This window comes from Otolemur garnettii, unplaced genomic scaffold, assembly GCF_000181295.1.
Source record: "Otolemur garnettii isolate 467f Iridium unplaced genomic scaffold, OtoGar3 scaffold00010, whole genome shotgun sequence".
Lineage (NCBI taxonomy): Eukaryota > Metazoa > Chordata > Mammalia > Primates > Galagidae > Otolemur > Otolemur garnettii.
The window spans coordinates 2719392-2739496 of record NW_003852405.1 but is presented as its reverse complement, the minus strand read 5'-3'; the positions used below and the strand labels follow the sequence as shown (position 1 = coordinate 2739496).

At 42.2% G+C, this 20105-nt stretch overlaps 1 protein-coding gene across 1 annotated transcript in view; it reads left to right on the top strand.

The window, feature by feature from the left end:
- FNDC7 (fibronectin type III domain containing 7) overlaps window positions 1-20105 on the top strand; it is a 31571-nt gene that overhangs the window by 10253 nt on the left and 1213 nt on the right. The window contains exons 5-11 of the mRNA XM_003784087.1: window positions 985-1242; window positions 4895-5149; window positions 6710-6967; window positions 7529-7780; window positions 10639-10893; window positions 13302-13562; window positions 17122-17151. Of these exons, the coding sequence (XP_003784135.1) occupies window positions 985-1242; window positions 4895-5149; window positions 6710-6967; window positions 7529-7780; window positions 10639-10893; window positions 13302-13562; window positions 17122-17151 (1569 nt within the window). The remainder of the gene's footprint in view (window positions 1-984; window positions 1243-4894; window positions 5150-6709; window positions 6968-7528; window positions 7781-10638; window positions 10894-13301; window positions 13563-17121; window positions 17152-20105) is intronic.

Genomic DNA, 20105 nt, shown 5'->3' with positions numbered 1-20105 from the left:
AACTTTCCCTAAGTTTGGAGGGTAACAGAAGCCCCATTGCCAATGGGTGAAGGCAGAAATACAGGGAGAAGAGAAGGGTTTGCCTTTTATAATACTTCTCTTTCTTATCTTGTTCCTTCTGTCTCTCACTCTAGACATTTATTGAGGGCCCACTATCTCCTTGGGCATAGGTTAACTGATAAGAATACAAAAATCAAACAAAGTACAATTCCTACATTCAAAGAACTGGTTATCAGCTGGGTGCCCATGCTCAGTGGTTAGGGCACTGCCACATACACTGGGGCTGGTGGGTTCAAACTCAGCCCAAGCCTGCTAAAAACAACAATGACAACTACAACAAAAAGATAGCCAGGCACTGTGGCTGGCACCTGTAGTCCCAGCTACTTGGGAGGCTGAGGCAAGAGAATCACTTAAGCCTAAGATAAAGATAGGGTATTTCTTTCTTTTTGAGACAGAGGTTGCTGTGAGCTGTGACAACTCAGCACTACCAAGGGCTACATAGTGAGACTCTGTCTCAAAAAAACCAAATTAAAAAAAAAAAACAAGAACTATTTGTGTTCAAGACTTATGCTTTGGCTCAGTGCCTGTGGCTCAAGCGGCTAAGGTGCCAGCCACATACACCTGAGCTGGCGGGTCCAAATCCAGCCCTGGCCCGCCAAACAATGATGGCTGCAACCAAAAAATAGCCAGGTGTTGTGGCAGGTGCCTGTAATCCCAGCTACTTGGGAGGCAGAGGCAGGAGAATCACTTGAGCCCAGAAGTTGGAGGTTGCTGTGAGCTGTGATGCCACAGCACTCCACCCAGGGCAACAGCTTGAGGCTCTGTCTCATTAAAAAAAAAAAAAAGACTTCTGCTTTGAACACTTGTAATTATCCAACTATTGGGGTAATACCCTATCCTCTATGCTCTGAAACATTATTGGGCCAATTCTTACTTGGGTTCTTGAGTTTACTACCCAATTTTAATTGTTTCTCAAAAATGTAGGTCCTCGTGCCCCTGGCAACATTCGAGTCTCTTTTGATAGTGGAGCTCTGAAGGCGTCTTTTTCATGGGCACCAGCAGAAGGAGCTTTCAACTATACTGTGATGGCTTTCAGTGACTCTTCAGAGCTGAGCTGTAGTACAACCTTCAGTTCCTGCACCATCTCTTCCCTCCAGTGTGGAACTGAGTACGTGATTTCAGTTTTGGCGAGTAATGATGCTGGCTCTAGCAAATCATCTTCAGCAGTGACCCTGAAAACTGGTAAGTAAACAAGAGTGAGTGCACTGTAGGGCTGGCAAGTCAAAGTTCCTGCCATCAGGGAAATAGTCCAGGCAATGTTCCAGAACACTCTGGAAGGAGAGAAAAAGAAAGCCTGGTCTAAATGAAAGCATTGAGTTGGGATTTGTGATGAGTTTGAACAATATTAATAGTGAAATCAGATATTGTGCTTTGCAAAAAGCATTTCTTTGAAAATTGGGAGGCTTGGCTCCTAGCCCAGATTTTTCATTAATTAACATTCATAAAGTTGTAAAAATCTGAAGATCCATTTTGAGTTATACATGGCTCAAACTGAGTGGTACCAACAACTGCCTTTTCTTTACATCATGTTTTATGACTTAAGCTTGGTGGTAGCTACTTTTTAAGATAAAGACAGGGTATTTCTTTCTTTTTGAGACAGAGTCTCACTTTATCACCCTTGGTAGAGTGTTGTGGCATCTTAGCTCACAGCAACCTCAGACTCTTGGGTTCAAGTGATTCTCTTGCCTCAGCCTCCAAGTAGCTGGGATTACAGACGCCCACCACAGTGCCCGGCTATTTTTTACAGACGGGGATCTCACTCTTGCTCAAGTTAGTTTTGAACTCATGAGCTCAGGCAATCCACCACCTTGGCCTCCCAAGTGCTGGGATTACAGACATGAGCCACCATACCCAGCAAGATAGGGTATTTCTAGTTCTGAATATGTGTTTAGATTTTTTCTATTTTCTTTCTTATCAGAGAGATAAATACATACATATTTGGAGGTTTACTCCTCTATTTAGAAATAGAAAAAGAAAAAAAGAAAAAAATCCTGAAACAGAAGAAGAGCAATAACTTTTTTTAATTAATAAAAGTTTTAGAATAAAAATATTTATATGTCTGGGGATGGAAACCAACCGTGAAGATCTATCATGCCTCAGGCACTAGAAACACATTATGTTAATTCTCATTACAACTCAGAGAGGGAGGCTCTATTATTTCTTTTCTCAGATAAGAAAATCAAAGCTTAGAGAGGTTAAATCATTTTCCCAAGGGTACACTGATAATAAGTGGCCAAACTGGGATTCAAGCTTCAGTTTTTCTAACTTCGATCCGTTAAGCCAAATAAAATCTAGGTAATTCCAATAATGTCCACTTTATCCAATAGTCAGAATTATGTCATTCTAAGTTTAGAAGGCTTCTCAGCAGAGAGAAAAGGAGCTATGTCCAAGCTGATACACTTTATGTCCTGGGGTGTGTGTGTGTGTGTGTTTGGGGGGGGACAATCCCCCAGACCCACAGTTTCTTAGAGTTATGTTAAATTAAGGTCACTGATAACAAACTGGGTGATTTGGCTTCTCTTTTGACAACTGCAATTTAAGGTACATTAAACGTGGTTGTGAGGGCAGGATAGCTGAGAGTAAGGGAGGAGATAAAGGAACACAAAACACAGCAGTTCCCAGTTAGTCACTTAATGTAGGCGAGAACTAAGCCGTGTTTTTCGATCTTGGATGCACATTAAGAGCACCTGAGGAGCTTTTATAAGATCCTGAGACTCTAATTGTTGCCTAAGACCAATTAAATTGAGGTAGCTGGGAATAGAATCTGGATATGAACAGTTAGTAAAAGCTCCCCAGTTGATCTAGTGTGCAGCCAGAGTTAAGTGCTACCGAAATAGTCCTGCATACTTATGGGTCCAGGAGGTAATACTGTAGTTTGGGCTTAACACAATCAGTCCTGACTGTAGGAATGACCTTGACTTATTAATAAAAGAGCTCTGTGTAGAAAGTGCTATGTGTTTCCTGGGGCTCAGAAATGTGTAATGTATTTTAGGAAGGTTTCCATTAGAGATGACTAGGATTTTTTTTCTTTTTTGAGACAGAGTCTCAAGCTGTCACCCTGGGTAGAGTGCTGTGGCGTCACAGCTCACAGCAACCTTCAACTCTTGGGCTTAAGCAATTCTCTTGCCTCAGCCTCCCAAGTAGCTGGGATTACAGGCACCCGCCACAACACCCGGCTAATTTTTGGTTGTAGTTGTTGTTGTTTATTGGCAGGCCCGGGCTGGATTGGAATCCACCAGCTTTGTTGTATGTGGTTGGCGCCTTAGCCGCTTGAGCTATAGGCGCCAAACCTGAGAGATGACTAAGATTTTAAAAGCTTAGGGCTTGAATGAATAAAGTGCATTTGAATTCATTCCTTCAGAAGACTTTACTTCATGCTGATCTGGATAAATGAGGCACTGACCTAACAAAACAGGCAGTATTAACCAAGGCAATCTATGCCTGTTTCTGACAGAGTCTAGTGTGTGTATTGTATAAGATAAGCTTTCAGATAAGCTTTGAGAATGTCTCTTTGGTTTGCACTGAGTCACCTATGCTATTTGATTTGTTCTTTGTTCAAAGCATCTAGTATCTTAACTCTTAAGGTGCTCCCTGAAGGATATAATGGGCATGAGAATGTGCTGTGCCCTTCAGTCCATGGGTGGCTGAAGTTAGGAGAACTTAGGTAGAATGCCGTCCTAGGTACAGTGCCATGGCATTATCATAGCTCACAGCAACCTCCATCTCTTAGGCTCAAGTAATCCTTTTGCTTCAGCCTCCTGAGTAGCTGGGACTACAGGTGCCCCCCATGATGCCCAGCTAGATTTTTTAGTAGAGATGGGAGTCTGGCTCTTGCTCAAGCTGGTCTTGAACTCCTGAGCTCAAACAATCCCTGGCCTTCCAGAATGCTAGGATTACAGGCATAAGCCACCATGCCTGGCCTAAACTTTTGATGCTCTGGAGGCTTCACACACAAGCCCCTAGAAAGACCCACATCCATCACTTCCTACTTATGGAATCTTGGGCAACTCAACTAACCTCTAGGAACCTCAGTTTCCTCATTTGTAAACTAATGATAGTTGCCGGAAGAGTTACAGAAAAATGTTAGTAGAAAACACAATGAATGAGGGCTGTATTTTTATCTCTAAAACAGATAACTTTGGGGATATTCACTAGTCTCCTCAGGCCATACTAGTTTCATCTCTGGATAAAGCCAAATCTTTCAACAAATACTCTCACAATGAAAATCCCCACATCTTAAAATGATTATCAAACTCTGATGGCTCACTATATCAAGCTATATTTCAAATAAAAAGAGAGTCTGGCCAAGTTGTTGGAATTTGATGTGGTTGTTTGGGGCCTATGGCATAACCTTTGGTTCTTATTTATTTATTTATTTTTTGAGACAGAGTCTCACTATGTCACCCTTGGTAGTGCCATGGCATCACAGCTCACAGCAACCTCAACCTCAAACTCTTGGGCTTAAGTGATTCTCTTGCCTCAGATTCCCTACTAGCTGGGACTATAGGCACCTGCTACAATGCCCGGCTATTTTTTTGATGTTGTTGTAGTTGCCATTGTTGTTTGGTAGGCCCAGGCTGGGTTTGAACCCACCAACCCCAGTATGTGTGACTGATGCCCTAGCCACTAAGCTATAGGTGCTAAGCCTAGCCTTTGGTTCTGTAAAGAAAATTTTCTACTGTGCCTGGTAGATAGTTTTGCACATCATGCAATTCAGTCTCTTACAAAGCTCAAAGTTGCTGAGTGGGGTTGCCTTAAAATCTTGGGTAATTGCAAAGATGCAAAGAAAATCTCCTGAAGTACTCTCACGACTGGTTATTTGATCATTTCCTAGTTGCTTGTGCACCTGGAAGAGTGACGATCCAAGAAGATCCCCCTGGCCACCTGTCTGTGGCTTGGTCCAATGTAGATCTGGGCGATTACTATGTGGCCTTTGTGAAGAGTGATGATGGCTTGGAAGTACACTGCAACACATCCCTTACCCAGTGCAATTTCTTGTCTGAGTGTGGCTTCACTTACTTTATTAGTGTTTTTGCCTATAACAAGGCAGGACAGAGTCCTTTGGGTGATGTATTCAATTATACCACAGGTAAGTTGCATTCAACGCTTGTGAGGGGAGATGAGCTTGCTCAACTCAGCAGCAGAAATGGATCACTATTGCACTTGTTGACTTGACACCTGGGAGTCATTCTAGGGCCAAGAACAGAAAGTGAATGTCTTATCTCACATTCTTTCCAGACTAGGAAATTTTGGCTTCCTGGACCCAAGCTTAACATGCACGCAATGTTTAGGAGTGAAGAGAGGGGAAAGGATACCGTTGTTCAAGCCTGCTTTGAAAAGTCAGCCAAAATGCTACATGGTGTGGAGGGCTTTGGAGTAGATCACCTTGGTCTAAGTCCTAACAACCACTAACTCCTACAGTGGGGATAATGATCTCTTTCTCTAGTACCTTATGTCCAAGATGTCCAAGATGGGACAAATAATAAGAAGAACACAAATGTAAAAGGTCATTGTGCTTTGATAAAGCAGAATGCAGATATTTTTATTAGCATCGTTATTACTGTTACTAGTATTCTCCCCTACTAGTCTTGGATCTTGTACAGGGCAAGGATTCTGCTTTGTTTGTCCCTTCATCCTCAGTGTTTGTCATACTGTGATCAGCATAATGGGAGATGCTTGATTTTTAAAGAATGAATGGTTTGCAATTAACCAATTTGCAAATAAGGATACTCTAATACAATTATATAAAAGTACTAGCTGGATTACAATAAATTTTACTAGGGATCTAGTAGAATTGAGGGATCTAAAAAGGGCCTTTAGAATTTGGAGTAAGAGATGTCAAGGACACAGGAGGGCCTTGCAGAGGGAGTGGCCTTGAACTGGATCAAGGATGGATGAAATTTGGGTGGGGCAAGAGTATCCCGGCGACACTCCAAGCAGAGTTAGATATTTGTCAGGGGAGTTCTTTGGGGTCTTTTTAAAGATCTACTCATACAATTATGCTTCACGCCCCCCACCCCACCCCCAGTTTCATGTTAGTTTAGTGCCTGGAAAAACTGACAGAATCTGGGAGGTTAAACTACCTTTTGTCAGTCAGAAGAGAGGAAAGGTTTTCTGGTTTGTTTTTTTTTAAGACAGGGTCTCATTATGTCGCCCTTGGTGGAGTGCCATGATGTCACAGCAACCTCCAACTCTTGGGCTTAAGCAATTCTCTTGCCTCAGTCTCCCAAGTGGCTGGGACTACAAGCACCTGCCACAACACCCGGCTATTTTTGTTGTTGTTGTTGCAGTTGTCATTGTTGCTTTAGCTGACCCAGGCCAGGTTCGAACCCACCAGCCTCAGTGCATGTGGCTGGTGCTATAACCACTGTTTTACCGGTGCTGAGCCACGAGAGGTTTTCTGGAAGAGGGGTCAGCAGTCAATGAGAGCAGGGTGGTGGGGAATTGAGGAGACTAGTGTGGCAGGGAGTAGCTGAGCATCTATCCTCTGTGCAGCGATTGGACCTGGGCTGACCTGTTAGAGGTTACTATAGTAGTCAGGAAGGCATCGGCAGAGATGATGGGCATGGGGAGGTCAGTACCTGGTGCCCCACCCCCAGAAGCATCGTTGCCACACAGACCTTCATTCTCTGTCTGCTCTTGCTTTCAGCTCCCTGCTGTCCTAGTGACATTAGCCCAGTGTTGGTGTCCAGCCACAGAGTAGAGATCGTCTGGTCTCCTGTCCGGGGTGCCGAACTCTATGAAACCAAGGCTGTGGATGGGTACAACGTGGTTGAGTGCAATGACACTGCTCCTGCTTGCACCCTTTCAGCTCTGGAGTGTGACACCAAGTACAACATCACGGTGTATTCATTCAGTGAAGTCAGGGGCAGCAATACGTCCTGTACTTCCCGATTTATAACCACAGGTCAGTACAGCTGTGATTTCACTCGCTGGTGTCTGAATGATTCACCCCTGCTACCAGCCTCAGGATGGGCATTCAGCAGGACCTACAAAAAGATTAAATCCCATTAAGCCCTCTTTGTGGGACGAACAGAGCCCCTGTTGTACTAAGGAGAGGCAGAGAAGAAGGTAGAAGAGGAAAGTGGAAAAAAGAAAACAAAAGGGGAGAGAGACTGGGGGAGAGCGGGAGATTTTGCCAGTGATGGTGTCAGCCATTCAGTTCCCCCTTTCTTTAGGGGGCCACTCCTATTTACACCTTGTAGGTGTGCAAATGTGTGTCTTACTTATTTTTGCTTTCGGAGTTCAAAGTGCTCTTAAACATTTTCCAGTTAGTCCAATCCCACAGTAACCCAATACCCTAAGTCAATGCCAATAGTTTTCCATACCTAGGCACTATGAAATTGGCCTATGTGCATGGTATAATTGAAATTACAGTCATCTTACTGGGAGAGTCAGTTTTAGATCAAATGACATATGTGATATTTTTGACTCATGATGTTTTAATTAACAATCTGATATCTCTCAGCTCCTTGCAGTCCTGAAATAAATGTTTCAAAGGACGCATCCTCCATGGTAAGGGTGCACTGGAGATCCCCGAATGCTGATGCTACTTACACAGCGACCGCCCAGGGGCAGAGGGGAATGTATCAGTGCAGCAGCCGGGGGGAGTCCTGCTCCCTGGGGGCCTTGCCTTGTGGCTCCCTGTTCTCTGTCACGGCTGTGGCCGAAACGCAGGCAGGACGGAGCCTGCCCAGCTACAGTGTGCCCCTGGAAACCGGTACGTTGTAACCACCAGCCCAAATGTTGGCTGCAGTCGGGTCCTTAGGAATTGCTTTAAGACATGAACTTTTTTTTTTTTTTTATTGAATGGTAACTGTGTATATTAATGCACTTCTGGGGTACAGTGTGGTGTTTTCACACACAATCCGAAACACTTCCATCAAACTGGTTAACATAGCCTTCATGTCATTTTTTTAGTTATTGTGTTAAAACGTTCACATTCTACTCATAGAAAGATTCACTTGTACCCTTGTAAGATAAACCACAGAAGTGAGCCCTCGACTCCCTTCTCCCTCCCCCCTCCCCGTATTCTTAGGTTGTTATTAGGTTATAGCTTTCATATAAAAGGTTTAAATTAATTTCATAATAGAGGTGTGTACATTGGATACTTTTTCTTCCATTCCTGTGATACTTTGCTAAGAAGAACACTTTCCAGCTCCATCCATGTGAACATGAAGGACGTAAAGTCTCCATCTTTCTTTATGGCTGCATAGTATTCCATGGTGTACATATACCACAGTTTGTTGATCCATTCGTGGATCGATGGGCACTTGGGCTTCTTCCATGACAAGACGTGAACTTTTTAAATTCAATCTTCCCTTAGTGTAATTGAAACCTTTCAAAGAGCCCCAGAGTTGAAAATAAAACTTTTAACATTTTACAGCTTCTGTAAAAATGTCATCAAAAGGCTCTAGTATGTCCCTACATTGGCATCAGAGGAGGAATTTATTCACTCTACAAAACATTTATTTGAATCTATAATCCCCCCATGATGTGATATGATGCAATCTATTAAGACAGCTAACAAATGAGTAACTAAGTGAGCTGGTTTATTATTTAATTCTTGACTCAGCCTTTTCAAGTCTTTCTCTGTTTTTGTTTTTGAGACACAGTCTTACTCAGATGCCCTGGGTAGAGTACCCTGGCATCATAGCTCCCAGCAACCTCAAATTCCTGGGCTTAAGCAATCCTCTTGCCTCCTGAGTAGCTGGGACTATAGGTGCCCATACAATGCCCAGCTAGTTTTTTCTATTATTAGCAGAGATTCTTGCTCAAGCTGGTCTCAAACTCCTGAGCTCAAGCAATCCACCCACCTGGGCCTCCTAGGGTACTAGATTACAGGAGTGAGCCACCACACCAGGCCTCAAGTCTTTCTCTAAAAAATGCTTTCTGAGTTTTGGTTTCCTAATTGGTAAAAGGGGGATGATAGCCTCAGAAGGTGGTTATGAGTACAGGCAGTCCCTGGGTTATGAACAAGATAGATTCTGTAGCTTTGTTTTTAAGTTGAATTTGTATGTAAGTTGAAACAGGTACATTTACTATTACCTATAATAGCCTGCATTCCTAAGTGTAAGTTATATATCAGCCGATGCTTATAACCCCGGGGACTGCTTGTATTAAGTTAACAAATGCTGCAAAGCACTCAGCATAATAAGAGCTCCAGAAAAGAAAACCTCTGTTTTCTTCGTAGCACTGTGTGTGAACTAAGTTTAGCAAATTACTTAAAGCCTTTGGATATGATTTTGTCTTCCATACAATGATAAATGTCACTTTGGACTATAAAAGTTGAAACACCTAGCTGGGCACAGTAGCATGTGCTTATAATCCCAGCCTCTAGGGAAATTGAGGTGGGAGGGTCACGCGAGTTCAGGAATTTGAGGTTGCAGTGAGCGGTGATAAAGCTACTGCATGCCAGCCTGGGTGACAGAGTGAGATACAATCTCCATTTAAAAAAAAAAAAAGGCAGTTGAAACACCTTTCAAAAGGCAGCAGAACAGAGATAACACCAAATACTGAAATATTGTACATCAAAAGATTCTGGGTGTCCTGTATCCTGCTTAATGGGCTCCTGAAAAATTGAGCCAGTTATCTCTTAGGTGGCTAAAAAAATCAAGCCTTTATAGCAGCAATGTACTAAAAAATGCCTTTCTCAGTCATTCACTGCAAATGCTATGAAATGTTTCACTGGAAGAGAAGGAGAATGGAACCATTGCTTTGAAATTTGCAACTGGAGGCCGGGTGTGGTGGCTCATCCCTGTAATACTAGAATTTTGGAAGGCTGAGGCAGGTGGATTGCTTGAGCTCACAAGTTCGAGACCAGCCTGAGCAAGAGCAACACCCTGTCTCTATTAAAAATAGAAAAACAGGTATTATGGCAGGTGCCTGTAGTCTTAGCTATTCAGGAGGCTAAGGCAAGAGGATCGCTTGAGCCCAAGAGTTTGAGGTTGCTGTGAGCTGTGACACTAAGGTACTCTACCCAGGGTGACAGAGTGACAGACTCTGTCTCAAAAAATAAAAAGGGGAGGGGAAAGGATGAGTGGAGGGAGGGTAATTGGTGGGACCACACCTATGGTGCATCTTACAAGGGTACATGTGAAACGTGCCAAATGTAGACTAAATGTCTTAACACAGTAACTAAGAAAATGCCATGAAGGCTATGTTAACCAGTTTGATGAAAATATTTCAAATTGTATATAAAACCAGCACATTGTACCCCATGATGCATTAATGTACACAGCAATAATTTAATTATATATATATATAAAAATCAACAAAAATAAAACAAATTTGCAACTGGAATTGTTCAAGTTGGGGGATAACAGAGGATTTCTTTCTTATTCTGAAAAAAAATGCAGGAAGTCTCACACACCCAATAGCCAGTTAGAACAGGGCATTCTTGGTCTGTCTACAGTTGACATTGCATGATGTATTGGAGGGTGTAACTAGAAAAAGATTTTTGATTAACAACTAAAATTTTGAGAAATGTAGGACACTGAGTGAAATGTAGGAATTTTGGTGCAAATAATATTCAGTGGAAATAAATCCCCTAATTCCTTTGCTTTTATCCCACTTAAGTGCCATGCTGTCCGGCTGCTCTGACAGTAACTCAAATCACCCAGTCAGTAATCAACATGAGCTGGACTATTGGGACAGTGACCCAAACCTATTTGACAGTTCTGGAGTCACACACCGGACAAGCTAAGTGTCACACTCATCAAAATCACTGCCTCCTGGGATGCATCACATGTGGCATCAATTACACAGTGGCATTAAAAGCAATTAGTGCCACCGGGTTGACTGCGGACTGCGCCCACCAAAGTTATTCTTCTAGTAAGTGATCTCTCAAGTTTCAAGTATCTGTAAGGACTTCATTATAAATCCAGGCATAAGCCCATCATTCTCGTTTAAAAAGATGCTGCATCTCTACCTCGCTTGCATTATACATTCAGACTACTTCCTAAAATGTTCATAGTTTTCCCCTTGACTTAGAACTTCTAAGCTTCAGAGGTTTCTGTTGGTAGCTGGTGAATCAACTCCCTCAGTAACAATATTCATGCATACTTTTTCTGAAGGGATGCTGTATCTTTGCGGGACATGGCGACTTGTAACACAGAGTAAGTCAGCCCGGCAGAGTTTCAGAAAGCATTAGATCTGGTTTGAATTCTTTCCTTCTCATTACTATTATGCCACTAGCCTCTCCTTCAGTGGTTTCTTATTTCAGCAGGGTAAGAGAGCAAAGTCAGCTGTCTGACAGTATCATACCTCGTTCTTCGCAAAAACTAAACCATTAGGGAATAACAGGGGAAGGGAAAGCAATGTGGGGTTAGCAAATAAGATTTCTCTTGCATGATTCTAATTCATTGAAGGGGCTACTTGGAGGACTGTTTTGGAAAAAAAAAAATCCTGAGGAAGCCTCCCAGGCTTAAGGAGAAAGGATGCAATGATCAGTTATGTCTGCCTGTGGCACAGGATGAGAGAGTTGAAATATAATTTTGGCATCTCAGAAGTAGTAGTCTTAATGGGGAGTCTAAATTAGACATGGCTTCTTCTAAGCTGTGTTGCTTTATCTTCTCTAGTTCTGTCATCTCATTGGTAAGAAAAAATAGGGATAATATCTTCCTAAATCATCCTTCAAAGTTGTTTTGAGAATCAAAATAAACCACAATGTGAATTTTGCATTCATAACGTGCTGAACACAAATCAGCTGCTTTATACTTTCTTTCAGCCTTTGTCTTTGTCTTTCATTAGATTTACTAAGTTCTTTCCTTGATATCCAGTTCTGCTGGGAATATGGCCCATTGTTTCTTCTTTTAAGAATAAATCAAATGAGCCTGATTATATTAACTTTTAAAACTCTGGGTTAAGGGTGGTGCCTGTGGCTCAAAGGAGTAAGGCGCCAGACCCATATGCCGGAGGTGGCGGGTTCAAACTCAGCCCTGGCCAAAAAAAGAAAAACAAAACAAACAAACAAAAAAAACTTTGGGTTAATATGAGAGTAAACTCGAGTAGGTTACATTGTTTGCATTTGTAAGGTTAAGTTCGAGTTGTAGTTGAATCCTTCACCAGGAAATGTGCCATAGGCCTGAAAATTGTACTTGTTAGATGGGAACTCACCAAACCTCCCTTCTTGAATTGAATTGCATTTTTTTCTCATGTGGACCCAAAGTTGTTAATCTATTAGATTCAACTTAATATTGAGTACATGGGATGCTTGGTTTTTCATTCTTGAGATACTTAAGAGAATGTTCTCAAATCTTTCTAGGTAAATACAAAAGATACAAAATCTCCATCTCTTTTTTGAGATGGAGTCTCACTTTATCAACCTTGGTAGAGTGCTCTGGTGTCATAGCTCACAGCAACCTCAAACTCCTAGGCTCAAGCTATTCTGTTGTCTCTGCCTCCTGAGTAGCTGGGACTATAGGTGCCCAGCTATTTTTAGAGATGGAGTCTCTTGCTCTGGCTCAGGCTGGTCTTGAACCCATGAGCTCTAGTCGTCCACCCACCTCAGCCTCCCAGACTGTGTCTCCATCTCTTTTTATGGATAAATAGTATTCTATGGTATTCATATACCACAGTTTATTAATCCATTCATGGGTCGATGGGCATATGGGTTGTTTATACATCTTCAATTATGAATTGAGCTGCTCTAAGCATTCAAGTGAAAATGTCCTTATGGTAAAATGAAACAAAAGCATTTTTCTTTATTTGGTGCCCTGCTTGGCACCTAATGTGCCCTTATTTAGGAAAGGGGGGGAAATACCTAATCAGCTAGTATGAATAAAGTATGGACTCACAAACTTGGTCACCAGCTTGTTGAGTGAGGGGTTGTTCCCAAGGCATCATGTTATTCTGCTCAATAAAAATAGTTTTTCAATTAAAGCTGAATGCAATTAATTGTATTTAAACTTAATATAACAAAATCAAATGAAACTAGGGCATTATGAGGGATCTTGACATGTGTTCCATGCTGTTGACTCACAGTTTGAGTCATGTACAATATGTACCTGCTAAATGTGGACCTCTTTGACTCACCACTGTTTTACACTAAAAATTCATACCCCACCCCACCTTCACACATGGATTTCTCGTCATGCAGCCCACCATGAAAAGAACAAATCTAACCAGTAATCAATCATGTTATTTAGATTAGTTTATGGACATTTTTTTTCCTGCAGTAATCAAGGTCATGGTTGTGTGAAAGTGGAAGAAATGTTTTGTGTTTGTGTTTTATCCTGCAGGTGTCTGCTGCCCTTTAGGGGTGAAATTATACAGGCTGGGTCCTAATGGCATCCGGATCCACTGGCAAGCCTCCAGGGGCTCTGCCAATTACAGCACTGACCTATACGGCTCCAAAGGCATTTTCACCTGTGCCCCGAGTGCTGGCTTCAGTTTCTGTGATGTCATCGAAATACCCTGTGGAGATGTATATACTGTGGTGGTCTCACCAGTTGCTGAAACAGGACAGAAGCTTACTTTCTGTCCAAAAAAAATATATTCAGGTAAAGCAAGTTAGGACAGTTTACCAAAAACTAATCCCCAACTCAGGTCCGTGAATTAAGACTCAGAACAATCCCACTTATTTGCTATGTAAGCAGGGCAAAGAAGGGGCAGAATTTCTATATGCCATGGGCATATATATTCTGGCTGTGGGGAATCTAAAGCTTCTTCAGAATTGTGATGCTCTATTATTATTTAATTTGGAGACTCTCTTTTCTTCCCTGTTTCTCTCCTCTTTTTCCTAAAAAGGACCAGATGCTTGCTGCATAGATAGCAAGGCATAATTTAAAATGATTTTTTGCTTTGAGGTTTAGCGATAGATTTTTAACATAGTAATAGAGATAATGATAGACATCCTGGGATGCTGTAAATTAAGAGAACTGAACTTTTATTTGTACAGGTTGAGAATTATGACTTAGGAAAAGCCGGAGGATCAGAAAAAGTGAATTTATAAGTCATAAGCTAGGTTTGGAAATATGAGTGGGCAGACAGTGTGTGATCAGAAAACATGGCTGTCAGCAACTGCCACCTCACCAGAGCTGTCAGGAAGACATTAGCAGTGCTCCTGCTCGGTATTTCTGCACCTTTTGCTACCTTGCCCAGGACATAGTTTTATAATTCTTTTTTTTTTTTATTTCTAAAAGAAAAGGAAAAGGAAAGAGAGGATTAAGTCCTAGAACTTTGCAGATGAACACAGAAAGAGGAGAAAATATTGGCTCATTAACCTTCACTGATAACCAGAAGCCAAAAGGTCCAATTGTAAACAGGTAACAAGAGGTTCAGGACGGCTCTTGGTGGTAGAACAAGGCCAGTTCCTCCTAGGGAGCATTTTCATTGTCCTTGGTTGTCATGCTCTGATTCCTTGTTTTTTCATTATCTTGTCCCCAGGACAAGCTGGCCCAAGCATAGCCCTATGGGAAGGAATAGGAACAGGTTCATAGGGTGAGCCGTTAGGAGGAGCCATCTACAGCTCAGTAACAATACTTCATCGTATCTGCATAATACTTTATAATTCATCAAGTGTTTTCACCTTTAATATCTTACTGAATGCTCAAAATATGAGCATATGCTATGAGATGGGCTCGACAGATTTTATTATCTTTGCTTTATAAATGAGGAAACTGAGGTTCCGAGGCTCCCAAATCTCTATCTACAACCCTTCTCCTATCCTCTTATAAACCATATTCAAAGTCCTTTGGGCCAACAGGAACCGCTGAGCCTCTGTCATTTCTGATCTTCCTCCCATCATCCTGTTTCAGGATGAAAACCCTAGAGTCAGCTCTCCTCTCCTTTACCCTCCACATCTAACTAGTCTCCAATTCCTCTCTTGTTCACCTTCATGATGATTCCTAAATCCAACTGCTTCTCTTCATTCCCACAGCTACTGCTATGCTTCAGGCCCTCACTACCTCTCCCTTAGACTACTGCATGGGCCCTATCTCCTTGCCCTCACTCCAGTCTCTATTCTATTACCAACTTCATTATTCTAGTACACTGATACAGTTGTATAACTTTTATGCTTCCATATCTCCAAAAGTTTTCCATTACCCCATAGGACAAAATTCAATTCTCCAAGTATGGCGTTTAAGATCCCTCATGATCTGTCCCCTATCAATCTCTGCCTGTACTGTCTAACAGAAATTTAACGTGAATCATGGATGAAAAATATAATTTTCTAGGAACCACATTAAAAAAGTAAAAAGAAACAAGAAAAAAGAAATTAATAATATATTTTATTTTTTTATCTATAAACTAGCTCATCTATAATAATAGATTTTACTTAACCCATTAGATCCAAAATGTTATCATGTCAATATCTAATCAATATGAAAGTTATTACCAACATAGTTTGCATTTTTTCATACTTAGTCTTGGATATCTGCTGTGCATTTTGTACTTATGTCACATCTTAGTCCAGACTAGCCACAGGTTGAGTGCTCAATAGCTCATTAGCTAGTTGATGGCAACTGTATTGGGCAGAGAAATTCTAGGTTCATTCCCCAGCACCCCTCCTCAGAGGATTTGATTTTGCAGTTACATGGAATCACACATGCTTGCTCCAGCCACACACACTTACCATGTGACATGTTCCCAAGCTAATGCCATGCTTTTGCTTCTCTTTGCCTGGAATTCCACCCCATCTCCACCGAGAGCAGTCACCATCTCAATTTTGCCTCATTTGGGAAGCCCTCTGCAATTATCATGAGCTGAGTTAGCCCTTGCCCTCCCTCCTTGGTGAACCTACAGCACCCTTACGTTTACTGAACACATTACTCTGAATCAAATGTGTGTTCTTCTTGCTAATACGGAGTAGTCTCTCTGATTTTCAGTACTTAGCTCATAACTGTTGCCCAATATATTCTGAATTTTAAAAAGAGTGAATCAGTGAGTTTACGTGCCTGTGATTGTACAGGTAAGTAAACGATGGAAGTCTTTTGTTCTTTCTCCTGCCCCTGGCCCACGATTCAACCCTTAGAGAGTCATTCCTCTAACAGCCTGTTAGTCGCCACAAGTCCTTTTTTATTAGCACTCTGATGCCCTCAGGTGGGGTGCCATCTCAAGTCCATAGCCATTTCAGTTTAGTAAGGATTGGGAGTCTAGGCTCAAGTTAGGAAATCCTCCGTGGTAAAAGCCATACATTTGGGAGAAGTCTTTTGGTTTTCTTTGTTTGTTTTTTGCAATATTATTAGTGCCTCACTCTGATAATCAGGACAATATTATAAGTGATACTAATGACTAATATTTATTAAATTCTATGTACCAGGCATTATCTTAAGGGCTTTATATATTAACTCCAATTAATCCTTATGAAAAACCAATGAGGTTGGCTTTCTTATTCTTACCACTTTGTGGTGGGCACCTGTAGTCCCAGCTATTTGGGAGGCTGAGGTATGAGAATTGCCTAAGCCCAGGAGTTGGAGGTTGCTGTGAGCTGTGACGCCACAGATAAACTGAGGCATGATGAAGCAACTTGCCTAAGCTCACACTACCAGCAGGTACCTCCTCTTACCACCTCTAATGCCAGTGTCCTAATTCAGAAAGACCAGAGAGAAACTCAGGTATGGAGGGCAGGTGCAATATGCTTTATCCAGCTCACGGTGGCTGGTGAGCTAAGTTACATGGAAGGGCTTATCCAGCTCCTGGAGGCCGGGCAACTGAGTTACACAGAAAGTTCACATTCTGTCACCTGCAATCTGCCCTTACGCAGCTCCTGGAGGCTGAGGATTTAAGTTACATAGATTGTCCACAATCTTTGTTCTGGCATCTGCAACCCACACAAGGGATAGGTCCTGTACCTTTATACCCAGGGGGAGCATAGAGGCAAGGGGGCAAGCAGCAGTTACATAAACGTAACATCACTGTACACAGTTATGGCTATCTAGGAACCCCCGGTGCCTTCCCATGGGGGAGAAAGCCCACATAACTCTCTCTGACCCTACATCACCCAAGTTTGTTCTTATTAATTTTTTGTTCATTTTCCTTTTACTTTTTCTTAAGTTATACCTTCACTATCTAAATATGTCAATAAATGTATTTTAAATGCTTATATTTTTATTACAGTAACTTGCTCTGGAAGTACACTTGGGATGGGTAAGTCATTTTTCTCTGGATAAAACAGAAATTTTGAGGCTGCATCGTGGGGTTAGTTAATGAAGTCAGGATCAATCAAAGAGGCAAAGGCTTGCTTTCTTTGATGAAAGGGGCTCCTGCTCGCCCATCTCATAACTTTTCTCCCATAATATAGTTCCTCCTCTGAGATTCCAACAGTTGAGATGAATTTCTTTGAATTGTGAAGCCTTTTCAGTCTTCTCAGGGTCCAGCAGGAAAACGTAAATGTTTTTCAAAGGGGCAGTGTTTCATCTCTCACACTTCAGAAAGTAACTCCCTGCCCGGCTGTACATTGGAAACACCTGGAGAGGTTAAAATTAATTCTGGGTTCTGTCCCCAGCAAGTCTGATTTAATTAGTCTGGGTTGAAGACTGGGCATCCAGATTTTTAGAAGTTCCTCAGGAGATTCTACACTATAGCCAAGGCTAAGAACTGCCCCCTTGGAGCAGACTTTCCTGTGCATATAAATCACCCAGGGCCTTGTTAAAGCCGGCTTCTGTTGTAGGAGGTGGGTCTAGGACTATTTCTAACAAGGTCCAGGAGATCCTGAGACTGCAGTATGATCACGCTTGTGGTAAGCAGGTATTGGAGAGAAGTTATTAATTGCCTGAAGAGACCTACAATGTTTGCTTCTGGTTTGCCTGGGAGGGCATGCCCAGAGGGAAGGAAGAGGTACTGGAAGAGTCATTGGAATAAAGATAACCTTGGGCAACACCTGTGGCTCGATGAGTAGGGTGCCCGCCCCATATACTGAGGGTGGTAGGTTCAAACCCAGCCCCGGCCACACTGCAACAAAAAAATAGCTGGGCATTGTGGTGGGCACCTGTAATCCCAGCTATTTGGGAGGCTGAGGTATGAGAATTGCCTAAGCCCAGGAGTTGGAGGTTGCTGTGAGCTGTGACGCCACAGTGCTCTACTGAGTGAGACTCTGTCTCAAAAAAAAAAAAGGATAACCTTCATTGGCTCCTCCACTTGCTCTGGGCTGATCTTATCTAGGCTATTTTGGTTGCCTTCAGGGAGACGACTCTTGGGCAGGGCAGTGGAGATGAGCATACAGAACCGTGAATGCTGACCCAGTACATAGCATGTGCTTCTTCCAGAGGAATCCTGTCTTCTAGGGGACAGCTTGCTTTGGGGCCTTAGGAAGAACCCCAGGATATTTCTCAAGTTCATAGTCTGATATCCCAAACTTCCCCTTCTTCCCCCACTCAGACAGGGCTGACTTCAGAGGGTGTGAGTGGAAATTAAGGATTCATGCTAGTAAACCTTACCAGATGGTCTCCCAGGAGGGACCGACTTTCCCTCCCCCAACTCCTTCCACTGGTTGGGACTGACCGGTTCAGCAGTCTCTCTCCACTGCCTGTTCCCAGCCTGAGCTCCTTCCTCTCTGGGTCCATTGCTTCTCTGAGCACATCAGGACATGTGCTTTCTAATTCCTGCCCCACCTGCAGATCAGAAATAAGTACAATCCCTAGTAATTTTTCAAGAAACCCTTTGTTTCTCATGACTATAGGTAAACAGATCTGGCTTATTTACAACAGATTGGGAGCAAACTTATAATTATAAAAAAAATTACTTCAAAGAATCTCCCAAAGTACTGGTGACTATAAGTCCTGGTCTTCAGTGAAAGGTACATGGGACCAGGTCTGTATTCTTAGAACCTATTTCTAGTATTATGGGGGTTTTTAATCAGCATTTTAATCAGTATCAACCTTCCGTAAGATTTTGTTAAAGACAGAGTTGCAATGCTTAAAAAAAAAAAAAAGGCTTGAAAACCTTTACTTGTAGACTCACCATCACCGGAGAGCTTACTGGAAATGTGTAATCTCAGGCCCCACCCTGACCTACTAAATCCCTGGCTGATTCATATGTGTGTTTAAGTTTGGGAAGCACTGCTTGAGTACTGGTTCTCTAACTTTGCTATGTGTCAGAATCTCCTGAACAGCTAGGGAATGCAGAGACCCAGGCCCTATCCCAGTGAAATGCCTCCGTGTGTCTATCAGGTTCCTAGGTGATGCTGATACACATGAAGTTCAGGGAGCACTGCCTTAAGTCACTAGCCTCCCCTCTGTCCCTTTGAGTAGCCTGGCTCTTCTCTTCATTAGCAAGGCTCAGTCTTCAGCCTGAAATCTACCACTCTCTTATAGATGATCAAGCAAGACCCTCAAAACACAAGAGTAAGCCAGGTCCCTACAGTCATCTGGAAATCATTGTATCTAGGGGGAAATTCTAAATTGCTATCTTCAAGTTCAGCATTTCTCTTCCCTGTATACAAGGGCAAGTCAAATCATGTCCCTGGCTAACATGGGAGCCTCTGAATATGCTAAGGGGGGCCTCAGGAATCCGATTAGTCTAAGACTTTGGTTTTTCTTCGACTCTTGGATTAAAGCTTTTCAACAGTATCAGTGGACTTTTAAGAGTCAGATCTGGATTCAAATCCTACCATTATCACTTGTCCTTCATCCGGTTGCATCAATTCTCTGGTAAGCCTAGGTTTCCTCATCTGGAAATTGAAATAAATAATAATCACTTCATAAGAGATAATAATGGTTGAATGAGATAGACATTATTGGACACAATGACAGGCCCATAGTTAGTACTTAATAAATGGTAGCTATTATTAATTCATGATAAGTTTAAGCTCATATCATTTTCCATTACATTATTAACATTTTAATATGCTACTTCAACAAAGATATATACATCTAAACCTCAGTCCTCATACTGCCATAACTCATGGATTCTCAAAGTGTCATCCTGAGGCCACAGCATCAGCATCATTTGGAAACCTTTTACAAATGCAATTTCTGGGGCTCTACCACAGACCTACTGAATCGGAAATTCTGAGGCTGAGACCCAGCCATCTTTGTTTTAACGAGCCCCTCTGAGTGAGTCTGATGCATGCTAAAGTCTGAAAACCACATCTTTAGTTCAAG